A 27,213-nucleotide genomic window follows, 5' to 3' on the forward strand; every position below is an offset into this window, starting at 1 on the left:
TTGAGTAATTCATCAACAGTCACTCCACCACCGAAGTGGTAGAACAAGAAACAAACTGACCTGTCTGGCCCACACTGACCACACTGAACACCACGTACCTCGGCTCCAAAGGAAGCCACTGCCACGCTCTCGGGGGCCTCTTGCTGTCACCGTTCTCATCAGCAGGGGCTGAGCCTAGTGTGGGCTCATCTGTCTGCCCTGTCGCTCACCTTCTGGCCTCGCAGTCAGAGATGCAAGCCCTTTGTGGTGCTGGGGGACTGGCAGGGCCCCCCGTGGTCGGCTCTCTGAGTGTGGACAGCCTCTGAGGGGTCCTCCGTGTGTCTGTCGGCTTATTCTGACCTGGTACAACATGCTTTTTAGAAACTAGATGGGAGTCATTTCGGGGGCCTTGGTCTTCACCCTGTGTTTGTTCATTCAGGTGTGAACAACTACCCTGTATGGGGTTGCATGTATTCATGGCTTCTTCATGTATGGGGTTGCATGTATTCATGGCTTCTTCATGTACGGGGTTGCGTGTACTCACGGCTTCTTCGTGTATACAGTTGCATGTACTCACGGCTTCTCCGTGTATACAGTTGCATGTACCCACGGCTTCGTGTATACAGTTGCATGTACTCACGGCTTCTCCGTGTATACAGTTGCATGTACTCACGGCTTCTCCGTGTATACAGTTGCACGTACTCATGGCTTTTTCCTTGACTTAAGCAGAGGAACCTCTTTAAATGATGGATGTCACTTGGAAAGTAGGCTCCTCGAAGCTGTGTGTCTCCAGGAACTGGATCTTAAAGTAATCCAGTCCGGTGGCTGGGAGAGTTACTTCTTCATCCTTCCCACACCAACTCTGCTCATCACCACCCTGTGACTTCCCTTCTGCGCCCCGCAACTCTTGCCAGGTGCCCTCCCCTTTTCTGTCATCCTGTCCACCGTCATTTCAGGCTCAGCTCCATCCCACCTCGCCTGGGAGTGAGTCTGCCTGGACGACCCACATCTCCATCCCCTTTGTCTGCTAGCCACCAACAGCACTCACCAGGCAGTCTAGTCCTCGACAGGTTCTCCGGCTATGTCCCGTGCAGATAGACGGATAGCATCCTTCTCGTGGTTTCCGTATCTTCACCATACTGTATCTGATTATACTTCTGCTTCTCTCTACTCCTCTCTGAGTGGGAAGGCTGGAAGTGAACAAAATAGTTGAGGAATGTTCCATCCAATTCTGGGGAAAATGGGACTGGTTACCAACTCCTTTATTCCAAACACTCTACTTCTAGGACGTTTCCGCATCATTCCAGGCAGGTGCCGAAGTGAAAAGGACACGCTGATTTATGGCCACAACAACAGGGCTTCACAATCCTCCCAATCCCTTTTCTGAGACAGTGGCAATGAGATCGAAGTGATCGCCTGCCTTCTTTCTTCTCACAGTCAAGATGTCACGTTCAGTCCTTCAGATCTCAAAAACTCGAGTAAAAGATGTTGTGGAGAATGGAGCTGTCCTTAGTACGTGTGTGCCGAAAAAGAAATGGACGTTGGCCGATTTCTACGCTACCCCCCCCACTGCCACCAACCCAGTGGGTCTTGGCGATGTTCCCTAAACAACATGTATCTGTTGACCTCCCGGGAGGGATATTGATTTTGCCTCCCCCTCTGCTGGAGGCTCTGAGCATACAAAGGCTGGGCCTGTGTCTTAGCTCGGTCTCTAAAGAACTGGGGGACCTGGATCTTGCGATGTCCTCGTCTGCAAAACAGAGATGAGAGAATGTGGTCCTTTCTCTGACTTCCTGGACCGTTCTAAGGCCTAACACAAGTTGATTGTTTCTGTTACTGCTGCCACTGCTAAGTGAACTGCTGACGCAAACCACTGTTTTTCTCATTTGTTATCTTTCCCCTTGAAACTATTGAAGGGGGATAGTTGGGGGATTAAGAGAGAAATTTTCTCGCTTTCTCCCATCCCTGCCCTTCTTGTAACATTTCCATGCGTGTTAGAATGCTTGGACAACTTTGCAGTTTGGTTAATTCCCTCTCATTTGCAAGCGTTTGGGACATGATCCTTGATGCGGGTGGAGGTGGCAGGGGGCGGGGGCGTCTTCTTTGTCACACGAAGTGTCAGATCACACAGAGAAGATCTGTACCATTCAGACTGAAGGAAGTGGGGAGGGAGTGTAAGACGCTACAGCTCTCCCCACTGCGGTCCTGTTGGGCAGGGCAGGCTGGCTGCCCCCAGGGGCTGGTACCGTCACACACGCAGGGCTGTCTGAGTTGGTCTTGCCTCACGGTCTATGCCAAGTAAATCCCAATGAAATGCTGTGGCTTCTGAGGTGGGGAGGGCTTAACACCCACTCCCCCCCACCAAATCCCATGCCCACCTGGCCCTGAATAATACATGTCATCTTTTCAACAGGGACAAAGCCTTTAATTCCACAACTAGAAGTGGGACTTGAAATTTCAATGCAAACGTGGTTTCTAAAGTAAAGAAATTAACAGGTTGAGTTTACAATGGAAGGTATTCATGGAGGCTCCTGGAAGGACCTTCCTGGGAAGATCGCAGGCACATGATCCCCTGGAGAAAGGGAAAATGGTATATAAATTCCTTCACATTGTGTGAAAATGACAGAGGGAGGCTTCTTTGCAGAGCCCCGGTGGGGGGGGCGGGGGGGTTGCTGTAAGAAAAGAAGGGAAGGGTGTGAGCTAGCTCTGGACCTTAAAATAGAGAGGGAGGGAGGAGGGAGAGACCAGATGGGAGAGAAGAGTGACTCCTGATTGCAAAGAAAAAGTTGACATTTGTCAAATACCCGACGAAAGCCCTTTCTGTTAGAAAATGAATAGGTTTCTGATGCAAATATAGGAAAATACTGGCATATATTTATTTCAGGTGATTCACATGTTTTATATTATTCTCTGTACTTTTCTATTATGTCAAAATTTTTATAGTTAAAGATAAGGGCCCCTTGGGAAATAAAAGTTGGAAAACAAAAGTTCCCACTCATACAATGAAATATTGTGTAGCTGTTACCAAAATATTGAGGAAGATCTCTGAGTTCACATGTAAAGATCTCCAAGATACACTGTAGGGTGAAAAAAGCAAGTTTCAGTACAGTGTCTTTCACTCAGTCCTGTCTGTTTGAAATGCTTTTTCAATATGTGCGTGTCCTGCTGTATGGATAGAATTAAGTCTAGAAGAGGGAATAAATCATGAACGGAAGTGGGATGGTTACGTACCTTGTTATGTACATTTCATATGGTATGAATTTTTATAAGTAAACATTACTTCTATAATCACAGAAAAGTAATAATGACTTTTATAAAGAAATCTTGAAACCAAGGAGCAGCAACGCTGGTCCCCAGGCCTTTCCAGGTTAGCAGGCTGCCCAGCGGGCCAGTAACTGGAGTTCCCACCTGCCCTGTCCTGGTCCGGCCTCTCTCCTGATTTGACACTTGCGTGTCTGAGTGAGGGTCCGTGACAGATGCCAGCAGTGGTGGTGATGACAAGCCCCAAACCACATTCATTCCATTACTTCCAGCTCCTTGCTGCCTCTCCAATCTCCAAGTGAGAGCTCCTCTCTCTTATCTGCCCCAAGCCTGAGTCAGAAGTTCTTGTCAGTGTAACTGCAGAATACCGGGCTGGAGACCTTGCTGATAATACCTAAATTCCTTTCGAAGAGCGGTGCCTGCAGGAGGGTCACAAGAGCTGTGTAGCCTCAGCATATTTTGTACTGTGCATTTGGATAATAAGCCAGAGGAGATTTGGCAATTAAAAAACATAAGGGAGGGACTTCTCTGGAAGCGCAGTGGTTAAGAATCCACCTGCCAATGCAGGGGACACAGGTTCGAGCCCTGGTCTGGGAAGATCCCACATGCCGCGGAGAAGCTAAACCCGTGCGCCACAACTACTGAGCCTGCGCTCTGGAGCCCACGAACCACAACTACTGAGCCCACGTGCCACAACTACTGAAGCCCGCGTGCCTAGAGCCTGTGCTCTGCAACAAAAGAAGCCACTGCAGTGAGAAGCCCGCGCACTGCGACAAAGAGTAGCCTCTGCTCGCTGCAACTAGAGAAAGCCCGCGTGCAGCAGCGAAGACCCAATGCAGCCAAAAATAAATAAATAAAATCACAGTACTATAAATGATCAAAATGATAAAAGAAGAAAACACATAAGGGACATAAAAGGATGTCACGATAGTCCCACCTGGTCTGGTAACCCCACTCCCCAAGCCAACGTCTGGGTTTCCCTCCCAAGACCACGCAGGCTGCTGGGGAAGAATCTGAACACATGTGATTCGCTGGGGATTTCCAAAATAGAGACAAAGATGAGAGGAATAACAACAAAATCCAAATAATAAAAATAAATAAGTAAAGATCGCACTCCAATTTCTGAGACACGGTTACGGCTTTTATAAACAGATATGCGTTCGTTAAGTGGGGCTTTGGGACGTTCTGGTGATAGCTCTTCTGACACTTAGGAATTTAAACTTAGGAGCTCCCTGGCTTCTCCTTAATAGCAAAGTTTGCGAAACATTTTCTGCCGGTTGCCCCGCTTTATGTTTGAACACGATGCAAATGGCCCCCTGTCATTTCAGTTTCACCTCTCGTCGTAAAGCCCCAGGGAGACAGGGACCTTCTTCTCCTGCACCCCATGGCCCCTGTTCTTTCCTTCATCTTCCCTGATTTAGCTTCAGAAAGATAGGGGCTCACATACAGAATGTGCAGGAATGGATCAATCTGAAAATGAAGTTTAATAAAGATGATAGATCTCTGATACGTCTCTCATTCGTCCCTGTCAAACGTGTCACTTTTATAAACACAAGTTCCCCCGTATGGAGTAAATAGAGGGGAAAGCAAGTCATTTTAAATATATCTCCACTCCTACCTTGAACTGGAAACATCTAAGGAGGTAGGTAACTGCTCCTAAAAGGGGTGGCACACTGAAGCACTGCCACTGACCCAGTTCTTCTTGGCTTTCACTCCCTCAGGTAACCAGGTGAGTTTCTCCAAATCAGCGGATGCATTTGCCTTTGAGGAGGACAGCAGCGATGGGCTTTCTCCGGATCAGACTCGAGGTGAAGACCTCCAGGGCTCAGCAGGATCCCCCCCAGACATGAAAGCTACAGAGACCCCTTCGGCGGGTCCTCGGGGGAAAACCCAGGTAAACCACATCTCAGCCTGTCACCTCTTCAGTCTTGAAATCAGCAGTGCTGAGGTGGTTTTGCTTAGAGACCCCAGAGATGTCTCTTCATGGCACGTCATCTTGCTCCTTCTTCTCACCCTATTCGGTCCAGGGGTCTGTGTGTAAGGGCAAAAGCCTCCAGATAACACCGAAAGAGAATCCCCAGAAATATGCCCTTTTGACTTATGTTTTCAGTATCTACTCTGTCAAGTAGATCTCTTTTATCTCCACTTTTAGAGACAAGGTAGAAATGAGGCTCTCCAAGATGAGATGACCGACCAACAGTCTCCTGGAGAGAAAGGGCCTCAGCAGGACTGGTTTCAAAGCCCATGGTCTTTCCAGGCACTGGGTTATCACCGTAGGACCCTGGGGAGCAGGAAGCAGAAGGCGCTGATTGGCTACAAAGCTGGAGCCCCGAGCCAGTTCTACCCTTAGCAGGCGTCTACCTGCCGAACCCCTGGAGCAAGGACCGCTTCCAGCCCCAGCCCAAACATAGCATTCCCCTTTTTCTGGACAAATCCACAGACTGTCGAGATGTGAGAAATGGATATTGCACATACTGTTAAAAGCACACTTATAAGGAGCAGTATAATGATGGCTGACATCATCTACTGCCATTATTAAGTGCCCACTGTATACCAGGGCCAGTGCTAGGCACCTTGCAAGCGTTTTCTGTTAGATGTTGCAGAGAAGGAAGTGAGGCTGAGTAGCTGTGTGGCCCCAGGAGCGTGCAGGGTCCCCCACCAACACCTGGAGCTCCCCCTCTATGAGCCACACCCAGGCTTGCTGGGACCTTTCCTTGGCCTGGCAGGGTGGTATTCCCAGAGCCCCCAGAGGAGATGAGTGTGAGGCCCACACAGGAGGGGGAGGGGTCGCACTCGTGGGACCACGAGATGTGAATCTTCCACCACATCCTGGCTCTGGAGGGACCCCTCCGACCTCAGCCCCTACCCTTCAGGAAGCGTTTACTCCTCTTGGCCTCACAGGAATTATTCGATGACTTGAAATCAGATATTTTATATATATGATGTATATTTTATTAACAGATATTATTTTATATATTTTTATTATATAGAGATATCTCATTTTTATTATATATGGATATTTTATATCTGTATGTACTTCTAATTTTTTAAATTGAGGTATAATGGACAGATACCATTATATTAGTTTCAGGTGTACAACATAATTGTTTGATATTGTATATATCGCGAAATACACAATGTATACAATATCAGGTGTACAAAATAATTGCTTGATATCGTATCTATGGTACATATACACGTGTGTTGTGTATTTCACAATATGTACGATAGATACAATATATCATTGTATGTATTGTGAAATGATCACCAGGGTAAGTCTAGTTCACATCCATCTCCACACATGGTTACAAATTTTCTTTCTTGTGATGAGAGTCCTGTAAGATCTACTCTCAGCAACTTTCAGAGAGACAATACAGTATTGCTAACTATGGTCACCATGCTGTGCATTACACCCCCAGGACTTACTGTAGAGCTGGATGTTTGTACTTTGTAAACCGTATTAGATAGTGTATTTGAAAACGTTTTTACACTGTAAAGCATGCAGGGATCAGGGACAGTTTCAGGAATTATTTACCACGACCCTGTTTCCTGAAACTGTGCTGTTACTGGTCCTTGTCAGGCCCTTCTTCACTCCATCAGAACAAAGCCAAGGCTGCCCAGGAGGAAATGTGGAACAGGAGGGAGACGGGAGACAGAAAAAGCAGAGCCAAAAGAGCCGTACGTTTATTGTGCAAGAGTTTATAATCAAAGCATTTTTCCTTCCCCTGCATCCCGCAGCTGGTCTCTGCAGCCCAACTTCTTTAATAACATCAAACAGTACATCAGACCATTTGTATCTTATTACTCTGACAGTAAATTCCTCAGCTTCTGATTTAAAGATGCTTTGGGGAGAAGACGCATTCTTTTCCTTTTAACCTTCGGAGTGGGGCAAAAAGGGAACAAACACTGAACAATGCCAGGCAAAATGCAAAAATCATCTTATGTCAGTTCATCCGGCAACCTCATGTGACAGATGAGGGCACAGGCTCTGAGAAAAAGGGGTGCTACAGACCTTTGATAGGTGCTGGGGCTCAGGGAAGGGCTGAGCCGCTCGGGGAGATCGTGGAGCAGCCCCTGCCCCTTTTTCAAAGTCATGGCCTAGGATTGTAGGGGAAAGAGAGAGGGCACTTGGTCCATTTCAGAGTCCTCTGCATACGGGAACGTGCCTTTCATAAAGGTTTTCCTGATACTACACACGTACACACACACACTTACATATACACACATGTTCATATACACAGACATACACAGACACAAGTATACACACAGACACACGTGCAAAGGGATACATATATATATGCACACATACATTACACAGGCAGACACACAGAGACACACATGCACACAAATACAGAGACCCAGATGCGTACACACACATACACATACCTACACACTTTCCCTCCATCTGCCAACCCCTGTTTCATCTAACTTTTTTGTTGTCCTACTTTCCCCCAAAGCTCCTACACCCACTTCTCCCACTTCCTCTCTTTTTCAATCCCACTGTCAATTCCAACAGGTAGACCTAGCCGCAAGTAGGTGGAACCCTCACCCAGGGTGACCAGATGTCCCAGTTTGCCTAGAACAGGCCAGTCCTATACCTGTCTGCTGGAATAATTATTAATCATGCCTGCTTTCTCTCTTAAAAGTGTCCTCAACTGGATGACAAATTATATACACGACTCCTCCCGCTGGAGGACAGAATCTGATGTTCCTGAGATAAGAAGCTAGGATTAACACAGCAGACCTCGGGGGTGGGAGCGGGAGGCTCTCCCGCAACATTTCCACGTCACACAGCCTTTACTCCCGCATCCTAATAATGCTAAACTTTGGATTTTTAGGATCTTATTTCTGGCTCAGAAAATGAAAGGAATGACTCGGCCCCCCAGCCCGGCAACCAGTCAGACCCGGGGAAGCAGGGGCTCGGCCCCCTGGGCAACCCCGTCCCTGTACACGCTGCTGTCAAGGTAAGGTGGGCCGGCCTCCACGCCCGTCTGAGCACTCAGCTCACAGGGCCAGCTCGGGGCAGGGAGTGCTGAGTTAGGTCTGTCAACAGCGGGAGAGTCACACGGACGTGTTCGATCCACTGGGAGCATTGCAAGACAGGAGTTGAGACCTGGGCCATCAGTGTATATGGACCAAGATGCTCTTGCCCAGCAGGGGTCTCCCCTGCAGACGAAGACCCCTGCTGGGCAATGTTTGCCCTTCTTTGGGATCACAGCTCAGCCAGCCTATTCCTGACGTAAAAGGCTTCATCGGCTCAGCCTAGAGATAGACACAACTGACTGCAGTGCACACAGGCTTTGTATGTGGCGTAAAACAGGTGTAGGGCAGCTGCATTTTATGCAAGGGAAGCAAACCTGAAGGGCTTGCCTACAGCAAACCCTATATCATTCAAGCCAGTCTCCCTGTGGAAATAAAGACAAAGCAGAGGGTTACACTCACAAGAGACACATAACTACAAGCACGATCACATACTTTTGGTTGAAGTTTCTCAGGATTATACCTAATAGTTCACAGAGTACTTTCTCCTCAATTAACTGCCTGGTAGTCATTTGACTTTCTTCGTTTTATCCCAAATAACTTCTGATTGACTGGGGGGCATGTTCTCTCAGCTCTAAAGCCACCGCTTGATGCTGAGATGATTCTTAAGAAACATTTTTTGAAAAGGTTGTAAATTGAGTTAGAATCAATGCTAAAGTAACGGTGCCCACCCGCCGCCCCCTCCACTGCATGTACACAGGAGTGGTTTTCATCTTATAAATGGAGGGCGGGTATTTCTGATTTCCAGTAAAGCTCCCCAGACTGCAGTGGCTTAAACCCAGCCTACAGTCCACTCAGCTCAACAGCGTTGAAAATAAGTGGCATGGATGAATTTTGTTCCCTGCAAGTGGAGGGTGGAGGGGATGATTCAGGGATTTCTAACGTTGGGTGCCAGGAGAAATTGCATCGGTATTTCTACCAAAGTATTTAAATTCTGCCTAATGCAAATGAGCAAAGCCTTCAGCCTCTTGGTACTAAGGGAGTATAATAGTTGCCCTGAGGAAGGACAGTCAGTTTCAACGAGGAGCAGGGTTGATAACCAGCTGGTCCAGCAGGACTTACGTGAAAGCCAACAGCTCTTCTGACTGGTCAGTGCCTGTGGGTTCTCAGCTGATGACTATTCATCATCTCTAAGCTAGGAGGCTACTAGAGGGCTTCTCAAAGAACGAAGCAACCCAGCTAGGGGAAAACATCTCTGCCCTATCGACTGCGTAAGCTTCACATAAGGCCATTGAGAGCATGCACAAGAATACTCTTTGAAAACTGTAAAATCCTCTATAAGAGAACGGTGCTCACATTGCAGGCTCCAAGTAGTGCATATCAGGTTGAATAAAACATGATTCCTGGGCTTCCCTGGTGGCGCAGTGTTTGGGAGTCCGCCTGCCGATGCAGGGGACGCGGGTTCGTGCCCCGGTCCGGGAAGATCCCACATGCCGCAGAGCGGCTGGGCCCGTGAGCCATGGCCGCTGAGCCTGCGCGTCCGGAGCCTGTGCTCCGCAACGGGAGAGGCCACAACAGTGAGAGGCCCACGTACTGCAAAAACAAAAAACCCCCCATGATTCCTGCCCTCACTGAGCCTACAATCTAGTCTGATATCACAGCCACCACTAGTCCATATGGGGCTTTGAGCAAGTAAGAAAAATGTGCCCCAAAGGACTTGAATAGACATTTCTCCAAAGATAAACAAATTGCCCAACAAGCACACAAGAAGGGGGTTCCATGTCATTCGTTGTCAGGGAAATGCAACTCCAAACCACGACAGAATACCACTTCACACTAACCAGAGTGGCTAAAATTTTAAAAATGGAAAATAATAAGTGATGATGAGGGTGTAGAGAAATCGGCACCCTCGTGCACTGCTGATGGAGATGTGAAATGGCGCGTCTGCGTGGAATGCAGTTTGGTGGTTCCTCAATAAATTAAACACGGAATGACCGCGTAACCCAGCAAATTCCACTCCTAGATACACACCCAAAAGAATTGAAAACAGGTGTTCCAACAAAAATGTATGCGGCAATATTCATTGCAGCTCTAATCCCAATAGTCAAAAGTTGGAACTAACCTAAATGTCCATCAAGTGAAGAATGGATAAATAGGGCATATCGATTCAATGGAAGATTATTCAGCCAGAAAAGGGAATGAAGCCCTGATTCTTGCTACGGCGTGAATGAACCTTGAAAACATGCTGCGTGAAAGAAGCCAGACACAAAGCACCACAGTGTCTGATTCCATGTTTATGCAGTGTTCGGAATGGGCACATCCGTGGAGACAGTAAGCACGTTCGTGGTTTCCAAGGGAAGCGGGGGATGGGGAGTGACCGCTTAATGGGGATGGAGTGACTTTTCGAGGTGATGAACATGTCCTGTAGCTGGGTAGCAGTGATGGTCACACCACATCGTACATGTGCTAAATGCCACTGGATTGAAAACGGTGACTGGGGATTTCTGTGTTCCTTGTATTTTACCGCAATACAGAAGGAGAGTCCCCTTCCCCAGGTGGCCACAGCCCCCCATCAGGGCCAGTAGCCTCGGGAGCAGACCTGGGGCTGGATGTCCGTCTCCCTCCCCCCTCAGCAGGGTCTGCAGCAGTGTGACCGTTACGGGGCAGCCTCGAGTGTCATGTGAGACATGCAGAGGAGAGACCTCACTGTGGGTTAGGAAAGGCTTCCCAGGTGAGCCAGGGTTTGAGCCAGCCTCGAAGGATGAGCCGACGTCAGACAGTAAGCAGCGGAGGGAGTCCCAGATGGCAGAAAATGACAAGGGGAAGAGTCAGGAGGGGTAAGCCATTGGAGAGGAGTATGTTTAGGCAGCTTGGTGATGGTCTCCTTTGCAGGCTGCAGTTTGGACTTCAGTGTGCCGTGCGGGATGGACAAACTGAGTGCAGGTGGCTTGGGGGGCGTGCTGCGTGCCCGGCGCAGTATGTGCGCGAATTCGAGGCAGAAGGCCTTTAGGAAGTCGTGCCCTCTCTAGCTGCAGGCCCCACCACTCCCTCTTGCCTCACACTAACTTGCTTTATACATTCATGCCCAGGTCTTAAACCACTGGATTTGGGATCCAGGTCTGCTTTAGAAAGATGACTGTGCTCCCCTTCTATCGGCCATGCAGTTCTGGAAAGAAAACAAAAGCAAACCCACAGCCTTAGTATCCTCTGGTGTCAAAAATATGAAACTGTACAGTTCCAGGGATTCGGAGTTCCATGGGTTCAGCGGCCTTTGCCCCTCACTATCCAGAGAAAATGGTCCGATTTTCGTACCTTCTAAAATGTTCAGAGTCCCTATGTTAAGGCGACAGATAGAGAAAATGCCTTAGTCCCTGACTTAATTGCTAGACCCAGGGCTGCAGCTCCCCCAGACAAGCAAGTTCTAGGAGTGGGAGCGGAGGCTGCACCGGAGCAAAGCAGGGCAGAGCTGACTGTAGGAGCCCTGTGGAAACTCTCCCAAGTGCAGAAGACTGATTCATTACCTGGAGCGCTAACCGATGAATGAGCAGGGAGGAGAGCCCCCAGTCCACGGAAATACTTGAGTTCATTGTTCATTGGTCTCCAAGAAGAAGCCTCCCTGAGAAAACACAAAAAAGGCTTCGGTGGAGGGATGCGCTGAGTCAGAGAAAACTTTTGTGGTTAAAACGGGGAAGCTGCCCAGTCACAACATGCCCGCCAGCTATTCAGGAGCCCCCTCTTCTGGACACTGCTGGTACCACACCTTCCCTCCCACTTGTCCCCAGATCCTCAAAAGACTCTACCATCACCATATCTATGTTCCTTTCAATCTTCTGTAATAAAGTCAGGGTTTGGAAATGTATGTTTTTTAACCGATTCCAGTATGGATCTATTGCTTTCCAATCTATGGAGGCTTTTGGATTTTAGGAGTGGGTTATAAATATAATCACACTGTCCTTTGAAATCTGTTATTATTTCAACAGTATGTTTCACCATCCTTCCATTGTACTGAGATCGAAAGTAGAGAATGTTTTTCCCAACTTGCAAGTGAGGTAATTGAGATGTCATGAAGTTGGATGATTGTACCATGTTCAAAAATGTGTCTTCACTTCCGAGCCTGTGTCCTTAACTTTTTTCAAGGGTCCAAATCGTGCTCCATGATGGGTAACTTCTGGAGAGGTCCCAGTGGGTGACTAACCCTTCCTGTAGTCAATAAAGAATCTTTAGTTCAGAGGATGTCACTTCCTGATCTTATATCAGTGTTTGATGGGAAGGGGAATTGATCTTACGTGTGAGGTAACAAAGGTCCACATTCTGGATTTTCAGAGGCAAGCTGAACTTCATCTGAGTTTACGTCATTAATAAGTCAGCGTACTAAGGGCTTCACTAAAGGTGATTACATGCATACAGATGAAAGAGCTTTCTTCTGAATCCATCCCAAGAGCAGAATATCTCCTTCGTTAGGCCGTCAGGTGGTTTTAGGTTAAGAAGTTGTCCTCGGGCTTCCCTGGTGGCGCAGTGGTTGAGATTCCGCCTGCCAATGCAGGGGACATGGGTTCGTGCCCCGGTCCGGGAAGATCCCACATGCCGCGGAGCGGCTGGGCCCGTGAGCCATGGCCGCCGAGCCTGCGCGTCCGGAGCCTGTGCTCCACAGTGGGGGAAGCCACAACAGTGAGAGGCCCGCGTACCACAAAAAAAAAAAAAAAAAAAAAAGAAGGTGTCCTCATGAAACACAAGTGTACCTCTCCCTCTCCTCCGGGAAGGAAATTCTCCTGGAGCCACTTCTAAGGCTCACCCCGCCTCAGGGGTGTCCTTCCTTTGCGATGCCTTTGCAGTGGATCTGTCCGTTAGGTACCTTAACGTCCAGGATCTCTTTGTGCATCCTGCCTTTGCTGTATTGTGTGTCGGGGGTTCAGGAACATCCATCCCATGAAACCTCCTAGAGATAATTCATGATGCCAAGCCATTCCCATCCATCACCTAAAGCACATGCCGTTTCTCCATCCGCTTTGCAGTCCAAGTCCTTGAGCGACAGTAAGAACCGCCACAAAAAGCCCAAGGACCCGAAACCAAAGGTGAAGAAGCTCAAATATCACCAGTACATCCCCCCGGACCAGAAGGCCGAGAAGTCCCCTCCGCCCATGGATTCCGCCTACGCCCGGCTGCTCCAGCAGCAGCAGCTGTTCTTGCAGCTGCAGATCCTCAGTCAGCAGCAACAGCACTGCTTCAGCTACCCCGGGCTCCACCAAGCTCAGCTCAAGTAAGTCAGGCAAGCCCAGGCTGGCGCCTGGGGGCAGACGCTGCTGGTGGCTTCTCCGGCCGAGGCCCCCGGGCCAGCCCCTGGGGACCCAGCGAGTCCTGCGCTGTACCGCATCCTGGTCGGGTGTGTTTAGAGTATGACGTTCAGAAACCACGCTCACTTTTTCAGGGACGGAAGGCCGGGATGAAGCAGGTACATCAGTGCCCCTGATAAGAGGCCTCTTTGGGGAAAGTATTAGCGCTAGAGAACGGAGGGGAGGAGCCATCTAAGAATGTAACGCTGGAATTGGGAGCTAATCCAATACTGATTACGTTTCAGGAATTGGCTCAGGGCTGAGTGACTGGGTGACAGCCTCAAAGATTGACTCCTGAGCCCAGTGTGTGATCTCACAGTTAGGTCACCTTGTAAAGGGTCTTTCCCCTCAACCATGAAGTTGGGATGTAGGTTCCCCCACCTGCCTCTGTTCAGCCTCGGGTCATGCTGGTGATCGTGCCACGTGCTGTACGCGATCAAGCTTCGTGCGCACGCTCCTTCCTCCCCAGGACAGGGCATCTGCTAAATCACAGATGGACGGGCCTCTCCCGTGGCCACAGTCTCCACCACTCCCTCTTGTCTCCCCAAAACTAGCTTGAGGGGTGCTTGCCACTTGCCATCTGGCCCACTCTGGTTCTTCCTCACCCTGCCACTTCTACTGATTTATTATTACGTTGCACTGATTATTATTGCTGATGTATTTATTATTACACGCCTGATCCTTCTGGGCAATTAGCTTGTGATCCAGTCTAATTGCAAGCCACCCCCTAAGGGTTCTGGTCACCCAGTTTTCCCCACACTGCCAAGCAACTCTCTGACACCAGCTGGGTGTTCTACAATTCAACTCAATTCCGATGCTCTCTCCCCGGAGATCGTGTCAGATCCCGCAGGTTGAGGGCTCAGTCCCACAAGACTGTCCCTTCCCCCTTCGGACACCAATCACAAGTCCAAGTTGTCACCTGTGCTTCTGACAGACCAGCTACAGATGGGAGGTTCCAACAGTCCCCTCCTTGGGTTCGATTAATTTGCTAGAGTGGCTCAGGGAACTCAGACAAACATTTTACTTACTAGGTAACCGGTTTATTGGAAAAGCATGTAACTCCCCATGGGAACAGCCAGATGGACGAGACGCTTGGAGCAGGGTACATGGGAGGCAGGCAGGGCATCTATGGCTCCTCCAGGTGCACCAGCCTCCCCAAGTCTCCACATGCTACCCAACCCGGAAGCTCTCCAAACCCCATCCTTTTGGGTTTTTATAGAGACGTCATTACATAGGCACGGTTGATTAGATCATTGGCCATTGCCGATCAGTTCAACCTCCAGCCCTCTGTCCTCCCCAGAGGTCGGGAGCGAGACTAAAAGTTCCAACCCTCTAATCACATGATTGGTTCTCCAGGCCACCACCCTCCATCCTTAGGTGGCTTCCAAGAGTCACCTCATTAGGATAACAAAAGACAGCTCTGCGCTCTCATGACTTAGGAAATCCCAAGCGTTTTAGGAGCTAGGCCAGAAACCAGGATGAAGACCAAATATATATTTCCTATTCTAAATCACAGTATCGCACCCCCAGATGTATAGCTGACTGTATTTGATGATATTTTAAGTGCCTCTTTTCTGTTTGTTTTTCAGGGAACCAAATGAGCAGGTGGTCAGAAATCCAAACCCTCCTTTAGCACCGCTGAGCAATACCCCTTTGTCTCCTGCCAAAAACAGTTTTTCTGGACAAACTGGTGTCTCTTCTCTCAAGCCAGGCCCGCTCCCATCCAACCTAGATGATCTGAAGGTATACGGTTTGACATGATTTTCTTTCTTTCTTTCTTTTTTTAACAAATATATATATTTTTTTAACCACTGTGGTTGGATACCCAATAGAACAGGAGACTGGGGGCTCCCAGCTCAGCTCTTCTCTTAATGTTTCTGCCTCTCACATTCCTCCTTTGCAATGAGTCATTGTAAGAGTCAAATAGAATCGTATACGTGCTAGCCCTTAGCGCAGAGGGCGGCTTTGAGATTGATACAAGTTTCCAATGGCCAACTTCACGATGAACTTTTACCAGTCTCTTGAAATAAGAAAAACAAGAGCCACGTCAAGAGCTTTTCATGAATCTAACTGCATTCAATATATCTGACCAGTCTTTATCTGAAGTATTTATTTCCCCACAATGTTTTGAATGTCAAAACGTCCTTTCCATCGGGAAATGATGGCAGCAGTGGATAGAAGTTGAGTGTTTCTGGTGTTTTATTTCTTTTTCTTCCATCAAGATGCTATTAAATACGGAGAATAGTCCTTACTCAACGAGGTAAAACGTTGGGAACCCTATGTCGATAATACAATTTAAGACCAGGTGCTGTTCTATTATGAAATCCCCAGTTCTGAGAACTTCTGCCCTGAAGTGTAGCAGCAGCTTGTTAAGGGATACACGTGCGCTAGCAGTTGACTCTGGATCACACTCATGGATCTCTGTTCACTGAAAGGACGCTGGCCTTTTGAGTTGAACCTGGTGTGTTTCAGAGCAGTCCTCAGGATCGCCAGATTTGTCTGTCCGGTGTTTACAAAAGGACAGAAAATGATGGAGGCAGGGCCCTTCCGGGTCTCCAATGCGTGGGCACACCTCCCTCTAATGCCTACTGCAGCTCCATGATTGCACCTCTTTACCTAGTTTCCACCCCACCGATTACTCTTCTCCCCAAGAGGATCTTATCATTTTTCCCCCAAAACACTAAATTCCTAAAGGCCCCCGTGGTCCTCACTGGGCCAGTCCTATGGCCCTTCCCCAGCCCTCAGTCCTCCTTGGTCATCCTTCTTCCCATGCTCAGCCCTCAGTCATTCTCTCCTTTGGGGGAAAAGTAGGCTTGGGACTCTTTCAAATTAGAGGAAGTTCAGTGGCCACCAAATGTCAACACTGGTAGATAAAATGTATCTTGGGCTTTGATATCAAAGGTTTCTCTATTCCTTACACTTGGAATAAAAATGCTTGGGTTTCGTCGAGTTTGTTTCAGTTTGGCAGCTGTAAACCTAGAGGAGGACGTCAGGTGTATGATGTTGCTCTGCAGAGCGGTGGCCCCTCGCCCTCCACACCCCCGCAGATCATCAATCCATAGAGACAGAAGTAGCTCCTCTCACCTGGAAGACTTTATGATAAGTGAAGTAAACCAGACACAAAGGGACAAATATTGTGTGCATCCACTTCTGTGAGGTCCCTGGAGTCCTCAAATTCATAGAGGCAGGAAGTAGAATGTTGGTTCCCAGGGGAGAGGGGAATAAAGTGTGAGTGTTTCATGAGTACAGAGGTTCAATTTGAGATGATGAAAAAGTTCTGGAGATGGGTGGTGGTGATATTTGCACAACATCGTGAATGTACTTAATGCCACTGAACTGTACCCTTACACATTATTAAATGGTAACTTTTATGTCATATGTCTTCTACAAAGATTTTTTTTTTTTAAGTAGTCTATCTCTGGATGGGAGCTCAGATCACGTAGGACTGGAGATGTCTTGGCCCCAAAGAAAACATAGTCCAGCTATGATGTGCCTATCAGAGCCCCTAGAGGTGGTTTCCTTGGCGTGCACATGCGCAGAATCATTGGCTCGTTATAGTTACGGTAATTAACAGAGGTATAAGGAGATGGTGGTGGTGACAGTGGGAACTACCATTTTTTGAGTATAAACTATCGGTCGGCCAGCTTTCAGAGGTTTGCTTTAGAATTGAGTTTGGGAGTGTTCCTTCCTCTGCAATTTTTCGGCATAGTTTCAGAAGGAGAGGGGTTAACTCGTCTCTAAATGTTTGATGGAATTCACCTGTGAAGACACCTGGTCCTGGTCTTTTGTTTGTTGGGAGTTTTTAAATCACAGTTTCAATTTCAGTACTTGTGATTGGTCTGTTCATATTGTCTATTTCTTCCTGGTTCAGTCTTGGGAGATTGTACCTTTCTGAGAATTTGTCCACTTCTTCCAGGTTGTCCATTTTATTGGCATAGTAGTCTCTTAGGATCCTTTGTATTTCTGTGGTGTCCACTGTTTACTTCTTTTTCGTTTCTAATTTTATTGCTTTGAGCCCTCTCCCTTTTTTTTCTTGATGAGTCTGGCTAAAAGTTTATCAGTTTTGTTTACTTTGAGATTTGGTTTAATTTTTGCCCCACAAGATAAGTTTCAAATGTAAACATAATAAATCAGGATCTTAAAGAGGTTAAGTGAAATGCAAGTTAACCAGCTTCTACGTGACAAAACTGGGGCTTGAACTCAAGTGACTGATATCAAAGGCTTTGCTATTGTCATTCTTGAGAGTGGAAAGGGGGCGGGGGGTAGACGGGAGAAACCTGAACTGGGCTTGACTACTGGGTGTATGGGGAGAGGTGTCACCTGGGAGAGTTACAGCAGTAGCAGAAATTGGGAGGGTAGACTGAGGAGATGGTTTCAAGGTATGTTGGCAAGTTCATTCAGTTTAGAAAAGTTGAGCACAAGTACCAGGAGGACAACCAAGAGAAAAAGTCTAGGCAGTTTCCATCAGTTAGACGTATATTAGCCTCGCTCAGCTCACCTGTGCTGTCAGGGATAGGAACAGAAATCTTGGAATCGTTTGTATAGTGGGGAGGGTTGGAAGTAGAGCAGCAAGTGAGATAGAAGGAGAACAAAATGGAAAGAGTGGGAGGGAAGGATGGAGAAGGCGGAAAGGAAGGAGAGAAGAGGAATAAAGGAGGTGAATGATGGAAACATTTAGGGAAAGGAAGAAATCAGAGGACTTAATGAAGGTAACCCTCAAAAAAAGTAATCAGAAAGGTAAGGCAATGAAGGTGATGTTTTCCAGAAAAATGCTTATGTTTTGCTTCATAGAAGTAAAAGGGGAAGGGCTTCCCTGGTGGCGCAGTGGTTGAGAGTCCGCCTGCCGATGCTGGGGACACGGGTTCGTGCCCCGGTCCGGGAAGATCCCACATGCCGCGGAGCGGCTGGGCCCGTGAGCCATGGCCGCTGAGCCTGCGCGTCTGCAGCCTGTGCTCCGCAACGGGAGAGGCCACAACAGTGAGAGGTCCGCGTACCACAAAATAAAAAAGAAAGAAAGAAAAAAAAAGAAGTGAAAGGGGAAAGGCACTGAGAAAAAAATTTGATTTCTCATTAAAAAGTTCTAAGTGGAAATTTGACAGTATATGGATTTTTTTGTATCCTGCTTCTAACAAACTGGAGAGTCAGAGAACCAGAGAGCATGGGGGGTCGGGGGAGGAGAGAGAAAGTAAATGGGAAGTTTAAAAAATTGGGAAAATATTTGATGGATATTAAGAAATAATTATTCATCTTTTTAGGTGTGATAATGATCTTATGTCTATATTTTTTAAGTACTTACTTTTTAGACAAAGATACCAAAATATTTACAGATTAAAATGTATAACTTGCTTCCACATAATTCAGGAAATGTAGGGGAAAAAGTAGTTTGGGGTGTAAATCAAACAAGATTGGCGTATAAATGAAACAAATGCGGGCTGATAATCGTCAGAGCTGGTTAATGGGTTTGTGGGTTCGCTACACTTTTCTATTTACTTCTGTGTATGTTTGAAATTTTTCGTAATAAATGGTTTAAAGTTTTATCAACGATTAAAACCCCAGGGAGGGACTTCCCTGGTGGTCCAGTGGTTAAGACTCTGTGCTTCAAATGCAGGGAGTGCGGGTTCGATCCCTGGTCGGGGAATTAGAATCCCACATGCTGCATGACACAGCCAAAAAATTAATTAATTAAAAAAATAAAACACCAGGGAATGTAAGAAAGAGGTTTATAGAAATCTTTGTCCCAGGCAAGCCTACACAGCATAATATTCTGAAATTTATAGCAAACTGGACTGAACAAGTATTCATTTTATTTTAGAATATGAGCCGCATTATTTAATAATGTTGTTTAAATTATTCAGTGCCAGAGCAGATTCTAAAAATAAACGTAGAGCTCATTAATTTTAAGTAACTCTAAATTAAAACAGTAATGAGCTGCCATCTTGCACTTTTTCAAACCAGCAAATCTAAAAGAAAATGGTAAAACAATGCTAGCCAGGCTGGGGGGCCGAGAGCGTATTTTATTGCTTGTGGTACGGTAAGTTATTCAAATCCTTTTTGAGATAACTTTTAAAATAACTCTTAATGTAATATATATTCACTATCGAAATATGATAGCGTATAAAAAAGTGAAGAGTATTTTTTTTTTGGTTGCACATCATGTGGAATCTTAGTTCCCCGGCCAGGGATCGAACCTGCGCCCCCTGCAGTGGAAGGCGCAGTTTTAACCACTGGACCAGCAGGGAAGTCCCAAGTATTTTAAAAGACAATTAACTCACAGATTCTGTATCCTTCTAGACTTAAAATATGCACGAACGTGTTTGGTTTTAAAATAATTATTTTAAAATAATTATGTGAGCGTATACTTCGGGCATGCTCTTTTATTTTATTTATCATGGACTTTTTCATAACGTTTAATATTCAATAAGATTTTTCTTTTTAATACTGGCATATCATTTCTCCACCTCGTTGACATCCCTCTATTGGACTTTTAACTTGCTTCCAAATTTTTGCTATTAAAAATATAATTTGTGGGCTTCCCTGGTGGCGCAGTGGTTGAGAGTCCTCCTGCTGATGCAGGGGACGCGGGTTCATGCTCCGGTCCGGGAAGATCCCACGTGCCTCGGAGCGGCTCGGCCCGTGAGCCATGGCCGCTGGGCCTGCGCGTCCGGAGCCTGTGCTCCGCAACGGGAGAGGCCACAACAGTGAGAGGCCCGCGTACCATAAAAATATATATATATAGATATAAAATTTGTACACACATTTATTAATTTCTCTAATTATCTCCCCAGGCTAAATACATGGGAGTGGAACTTCTAAACCAAAATATATAACTATTTTTAAGAACTCTTGATCCATATGGCCCCATTCCTGTCCTGAACATTTGTGCCAATCTGTTCCCAGAGGTAGTGTGTTAGGGCAGCACTTCTCAAGCCTGAATGTGCCCAGTGAACCACCTGGGGCTCGTGGTGAAATGCAGATTCTGATTTGATAGGTGTGGGGAGGGGCCTGAGATTCTGCATTTCTCCCGTAAGCTCCAGAGGCTGTCTGATGCTGCTGGTCCAAAGACCACACTTGGAATAGCAAGGTATTAAAAAGCTTTTTTTTCTTAACATTTTTATTCAATTATTTTTCTGCTCCTTCACTGACACAGTGTTATTATTCATTTCTTTGTCGATTTGATGAATACAAAGCTAGGTACATACTTATTTTATTTGCATTTCTTGGAACACTAATGATGGTACACATATGTTATTGGCCATTTTTCTTTTAATTTTATCTTTTGTTTGTGAAGGATTGGATCATGTCCATTACCCAGTTTTATACTGGGTGTCAGTCTTTTTCTTTTGATACGTTGAGCTTACGAACACTTTATTACTTGCCCTGCAATTATTGTTTTAATGAGATGACTGTTTGCATTTGCATTTTCTTCCAGTATTTTTGACTTATAGTTTTCAATTTTTGTGGTCAATATTTTTATTATTACTTTCTTTGCTTTGAGGCTTGAAAGATCTTTCCCTGCAAAGTATCAGAAGAATATTTCCCTATAGATTTCTGGCTGTTTTATGGAATTATTGACATTTAGGTATTTAATATAGTTCCCATTTTAATTACAAAAGTAATATGCTGATGTGGGCTATTTTGGAAATACAGATAAGGAGAACGATTGTTAACATTTTAGCATATTTTTATCTAGACATTTTCATCTTGCAAGCATAGGTTTAAGTATATATATATATATATATACACACACACACACATATACACACATACACATGTTTATATAATTCTTATAGAAATAGAATCAAGCAATTCAAACATTTCTCACTTAATCATATACCATAAATAATTACTCATTATTCTATATCAACAAATAGCATCAGTTTTAATGGATCTAAAGTGTTCTATCATGTCTGTCATATTTTTACATATCTGTGATTTATGAACACATGGAATTATTTCAACCCTGCAATTTTATATAATATATATATATTATATAAAATTGCAGGGTTGAAATAATTCCATGTGAATCAACGTAATAATAATAGCAAACACACTGCACTAACAATTTGTGAGGCACTACTCCAAGCCCTTTACAAATTTTAGGCCATTTTAATCCTCACAAAAATGTATAAGGGAGGTACTGTCAGACCCATTTTACAGAAAGATCACTGAGCTGGGAAGAGGCAGGGCCAGGATTTGAATGATGGTCTCATCTCCGCACACACTTCTCTCAGTATGTGACTGTTACCAAGCCAGTCAGTAAAATTAGGACATTGATGGTGAGGCAGAACTGCAAGGCTGAGAACCTGGTCCTGAGACCAGTAGCATCTGCATCCTCTGGGAACTTGCTAGAAACCCAGATTCTCAGCCCCCAACTCAGACCTGCTGAATCAGGAACCCCGGGCTGGGGCCCAGCTGTGCTGTAATGCTCTTGCCAGTGGTGGCAAAGAGGTGGTGGACAGGGCACTCAACTAGGATGCAGAGGTCCTGGGGCGTCAGCCTGCTTTGATGTTGTGGGTTGAGGGTTGATGTCCAAACCCAGGCAGGTATCAGTTTTCTCACCTGTAAAGTGGGGACAAGGACCCAGATGGGGGTTGGAGAGCAGTAGACCAGATAACCGCCGTGGTTCATTTGAGCTGGACATTTCTATAATCTGGACCCGTGAAAACATGGTGTATGCCAGTATTTTCAAATCAGTAAAATTGTGCAAAACCGTCGAACATCTGGTGTAGGGGAGGAAATCGGAAACAAGGAAGGGGACATTATAAAATCCCATTCGTGATGTCTTAAAGTTTCTGTAACAATAAATACATTTTTAAAAGATTGTCATTAAGCAGCACTAACGACGGCCTGGTTTCTTTAGGTCTCTGAGTTAAGACAGCAGCTTCGAATACGAGGTTTGCCGGTGTCCGGCACCAAGACGGCCCTCATGGACCGGCTTCGGCCCTTCCAGGACTGTTCTGGGAACCCTGTGCCCAACTTCGGTGACATAACGACTGTCACTTTTCCCGTGACACCCAGCAACGCGCTGCCCAATTACCAGTCCTCCCCGTCCACCGGCGCCTTGTCCAACGGCTTCTACCACTTCGGCAGCACGAGCTCCAGCCCCCCAATCTCGCCCGCCTCTTCGGACCTGTCGGTGGCGGGGTCCCTGCCGGACACCTTCAACGATGCCTCCCCGTCCTTTGGCCTGCATCCGTCCCCAGTCCACGCGTGCCCCGAGGAAAGCCTCATGGGCAGTCTCAATGGGGGTTCCATCCCTCCCGAGCTGGACGGACTGGACTCCGAGAAGGACAAGATGCTGGTGGAGAAGCAGAAGGTGATCAACGAGCTCACCTGGAAACTCCAGCAAGAACAGAGGCAAGTGGAGGAGCTGAGGCTGCAGCTGCAGAAGCACAAGAGGAGCAACTGTCCCGAGAAGAAGCTGCTGCCTTTCCCGGCCGCCCCCATCAAGCAGGAAGACGCCACCTCCAGCTGTCCGTTCGCGTCCCCGCAAATAGCTGTGAAAAGACAGAGCGCCTGCTCCGAGGGCCAGCCGCCGGCTCGTGAAGATGCTCAGCTCCTGCCCCTCGGGAACGCTCACTGTGCGGAGCCCTCGGGTCAAACCAGCGTACTTTCTTCCACATTCCTCAGCCCGCAGTGCTCCCCGCAGCATTCGCCCCTCGGGGCTGTGAAAAGCCCGCAGCACATCAGTTTGCCCCCCTCGCCAAACAACCATTACTTCCTACCCGCATCTTCGGGCGCCCAAGGAGAAGAGCACAGGGTCTCCTCACCTGTCGGCAGCCAGGTGTGTACTGCACAGGTAAGAACTCCTGGCCCCATGCCTGGTGAACCCGTCTTCCTGGAAGCGGGACGTGGACGTGCAGCTGCTACAGAGCTGACGTTGGAACTTTTCACGGGGAGGGTTCGCCACAAACCCAGTAGCAGCTGCCCGACGCCACGATGCACAAGCCTTTACAGTAGAGCGAACTCGCTTCCGAGACTAGCGTGGCTTGTTCTGGAAAGGGCTAGATCATAAGTGGTTTTGGCTTTGTGGGATGTACAGTCTCTGTCACAGCTCCTCAGCCCTACGCCTGGATCATGAAAGCAGCCATAGACAACTGGTAAACGAATGCACGTGGCTGTGTTCCAGTGAAACTTTATTTACAAAAACAAGCCAGGGGCTGGATTTGGCTCGTGGGGCTGTTCCCAGGACCCCTTGGTATCTAGCCTTACCATAGGCCAAACCAACTCATCAAGAGGGCCAAAGAGGGAGTTACCATGGCCATGTCATGGTCTGCACGGTGCAGATCTTTACCTACGGTGTGCCAGGCTCTGTTCTAGTCTCTGGGGATTAGTGCTGAGCTGGCCAAACAAAATCCCTATTCTCATGGGGAGACAGATAGTAAACAAAAGGTATAAGTAAGTGTTTAACACATTGGAAGATGATACATTTTACAGAAAAAAAGGCAGAGAAGGGAGATTAGGAGTTTGGAAGTTTACAACTTTAAAGGGAAGGGCCCGGGACATTTGAAGGAGGTAAAGGAGAAAACCTTGTAAATACTTGAGGCAAAGGCATTGCAGGTGAAGAAGCAGCAGCAAGTGCAAGGGCCCTGTGGTAGGAGCACGTGTGGAATGTTCAAGGACCAGAAAGAAACCAGTGTGTTTGGTGCAGAGGGAGAGTAGGGATGGCTTAGAACAGTGACCCGTTCAAAGACTAGACCAAGGTGACCATCCAGGACTTTCCTTTTATCCATGAAAACAAAGAATTATTAGGAAAGTCTCTTTGAGAAAGACAGTTACGTTATCAAAAGGTTCTGGAATCCGTGTTATTAGAAAGGGAATAGGAAAAACACTTACATTAATTGGATGCCTGCCGTGTACCGGGTAATAAGAGGCATGTACATGAGTCATCTCATTCATTGTCACAACAACCTTACGAGTTCCAATTTATCACTCTTTGCTATTGAGGAAAATAAGGCCCAGGGAGGAGAAGCCAGTTGCCCAGCGTCGCAGGAACCTAGGTTTATCAGACTCTAAAATGCATGCCCTTTTCCCACTGAATATTCTCTACCCTGGGAGTATGAGGCGTGGCCATAGGTAAGGCGAATGCATTTTTATGAACCCACCAGAACAACACATTCACGTGAATGGTGCTCAGACCTCAGTCAGCACTCTGGGAGGAGCTGAAACTCACACGGATTACCATCCTCATTGACAACAGGTATTGAGCGCCTCATGGCCTAGGCAACAAAGGTGAAAATAGCTCTTGAAATATACAGCTGTGGACCAGAAGGGGCTCAATTGAAGGATATCGATACTCTCAAGAAGAACTACCATTTGTACAGTCATTGATGGTTTACAAAGCACTCTTTGTAAAGACATGAATGATTCCATAATAAAAAAAAATTAAAAGGTAAAGAGCAGTATCGGATAACATCACTGATGGGCACTTTTGACATTAAATGCCGCCCAGAGCATGGCAGTGGGTGTTGACCATGAAGTGCTAGAAAAGTCTGGAAGGCTTTGCAGAGGGGTTGAACTTGAGAAGTGGAGTTGGAGAAGGAGGGTCAGGAAAGATCATTCCATGTGAAGAAACACAGGGAGGGCGTATGTCCAGGGCCCGGAGGGATTAGTAGAATTTAAGCTCGCAGAGGGAAATCGTACTCGACTGTGGAGTGTCTTGAAGACTTATCCTGGTTAGATGTGGAGACCCTACGATGTAGATGTGTGGAAACCATGGAAAGTTTGTGAACAGGAAATGATACGTCCAAAGCCAGATCTGAGACTTTGGTGATAGAATTCAGGGAGGTTTGGAAAGATGAGATACCAGGGCAGGGACTAGTTGTCTCAGCAAAGGTTACCCTCAGATATGCTGCTGGTGGCCATTTAATTTGTCCTTCTTCCTTTCTACAGAACTCAGGGGCACGTGAGGGCCATCCTTCAAGCTTCTCTCCCCAGCCTTCCAGCCTTCACCCCTCTTTCTCTGGAGCCCAGGCAGACAGCAGTCATGGTGCCGGGGGCAACTCTTGTCCCAAAAGCCCAGGTGTACAGCAAAAGGTAGGCACCTGGGAAGAGGTTTAAACTGGGGGATTGGCTTTGCCTCTTCTCTCTCTGTGGCCCCTGTTCTCTAAATGTTGAGGTTCAAAGGCAGAAAGAAATTACATTTTGGATAGAAACAAGTCCACTTGAAAAGGACAGAAATGGATGTACAGATAAAAGTGAGGGTATTCCAAGGCACTGTTTCCAGGGTTCATCCCAGAAATCATGCCAACTAACACGGCCTTGGTATGTTTGCGAGACATCATGGCAAACAGACCTGGTTCAGTGAAGTTCAAGATTGGAGTCAGGGCTCATGGGAAAAAAATGTGGAGAAAGAAGTAGTGGGTCCTCGGAAAGGACTGGAGAGATGCAGAAAGTTGGAATCACGGTGCAAAAGGGAAGAGACGTTACATGTCAGCAGGTGGGACAATCGGGGATATAAAAGATGCGGGACACAGGGAATTCAAGGAGCAGTGGGAAGATGGTAAAAAGGAGACAAATGGGCTTCCCTGGTGGCACAGTGGTTGAGAGTCCACCTGCCGATGCAAGGGATGCGGGTTCGTGCCCCGGTCCGGGAAGATCCCACATGCCGCGGAGCGGCTGGGCCCGTGAGCCATGGCCGCTGAGCCTGCGCGTCCGGAGCCTGTGCTCCGCAACGGGAGAGGCCACAACAGTGAGAGGCCCACGTACCAGGAAAAAAAAAAAAAAAAGAAGGAGACAAACGTGAGACGGCCATGACACAAAAGTGCTGCAGGCCCCAGGGCAGGGCATCCTGAGGGGACAGAGACCCTGAAAGGTCCCGGGCACTGCACAGAATGCTCTCACAATCCCCAAGGCTGGCTCATGAAGAGATACCCTGGCAACACCTGCCTGCAACTGTCTGCTTATACATCCACTTGGGAATGAAACGGGGTGGGAGATAAATCACTCTGGAAATTCCTGGGTTGGTGGAGCTCTTCATGTCTGATTGGATGGACCCTTTGCTTTATTTTCTTTTCTCATCTCACTTTCTCCCAACAGCCAGGGTGTACCTTAGAGGAGGGGAAATGAATTTTCGAGGTTCCCATCCTGAGACGCCTCCAGCTTTGAGTCCATAGTGATGTGTACCATTGTTGATATGTATCTGTGGCATATATGTAACATAAATTTAAGCCCCAGCTTTTGTTTTGCCTTAAGTCAATGTTTGCAGAATTTAGCCTGTAGTTTCTAAAACAGAAGCTGTACCATTTCCGACGCATGAATTGATTGTCTTTCTCTGCGTTTTACTCACCCAGATGGCTGGTTTACACTCTCCTGATAAGTCAGGGCCAAAGTTTTCACTTCCATCCCCAACTTTTTCTAAGTCAACTTCAGCCGTTTCAGAGATAAGCCAGCCTCCATCCTATGAAGATGCAGTAAAGCAGGTAAGCACATGATCTGGTCTTTACGGAAGAGTAGGCTGACTCAGTGGACGTGTTTTTACATGATGCGGCCTCACGCGTGGAGATTCTGTTGTTGAGCGTGTCTGTCACCTCCCTGCTGGAATGAGCAAAATGTCTAGATGCTCACTGTGGGGATGTGTTGTGTGTGTACAGATGCTGCCTGAGGCAGAGAGAGAAGAGGTTGGCTGGACGCCCAGATGCCTGGGCTTCGTGCCAGCTGCCTC

At 47.1% G+C, this 27,213-nt stretch overlaps 1 protein-coding gene across 5 annotated transcripts in view; it reads left to right on the forward strand.

Annotated features, from left to right (window-relative positions):
• Positions 1 to 27,213, forward strand: part of MYOCD (myocardin) — a 255,330-nt gene that overhangs the window by 219,190 nt on the left and 8,927 nt on the right. For 4 of the 5 annotated variants that reach the window (XM_060290647.1, XM_030862330.2, XM_060290649.1 and 1 more), the window contains 7 exons: positions 4,962 to 5,134; positions 8,079 to 8,204; positions 13,233 to 13,477; positions 15,140 to 15,293; positions 22,411 to 23,349; positions 25,443 to 25,586; positions 26,843 to 26,971. In XM_060290647.1, coding sequence (XP_060146630.1) covers positions 4,962 to 5,134; positions 8,079 to 8,204; positions 13,233 to 13,477; positions 15,140 to 15,293; positions 22,411 to 23,349; positions 25,443 to 25,586; positions 26,843 to 26,971 — 1,910 coding nt within the window. The remainder of the gene's footprint in view (positions 1 to 4,961; positions 5,135 to 8,078; positions 8,205 to 13,232; positions 13,478 to 15,139; positions 15,294 to 22,410; positions 23,350 to 25,442; positions 25,587 to 26,842; positions 26,972 to 27,213) is intronic. The other variant, XM_060290646.1, reaches the window with a different exon arrangement.

Source organism: Globicephala melas, chromosome 20 (genome assembly GCF_963455315.2).
Source record: "Globicephala melas chromosome 20, mGloMel1.2, whole genome shotgun sequence".
Classification (NCBI taxonomy): domain Eukaryota; kingdom Metazoa; phylum Chordata; class Mammalia; order Artiodactyla; family Delphinidae; genus Globicephala; species Globicephala melas.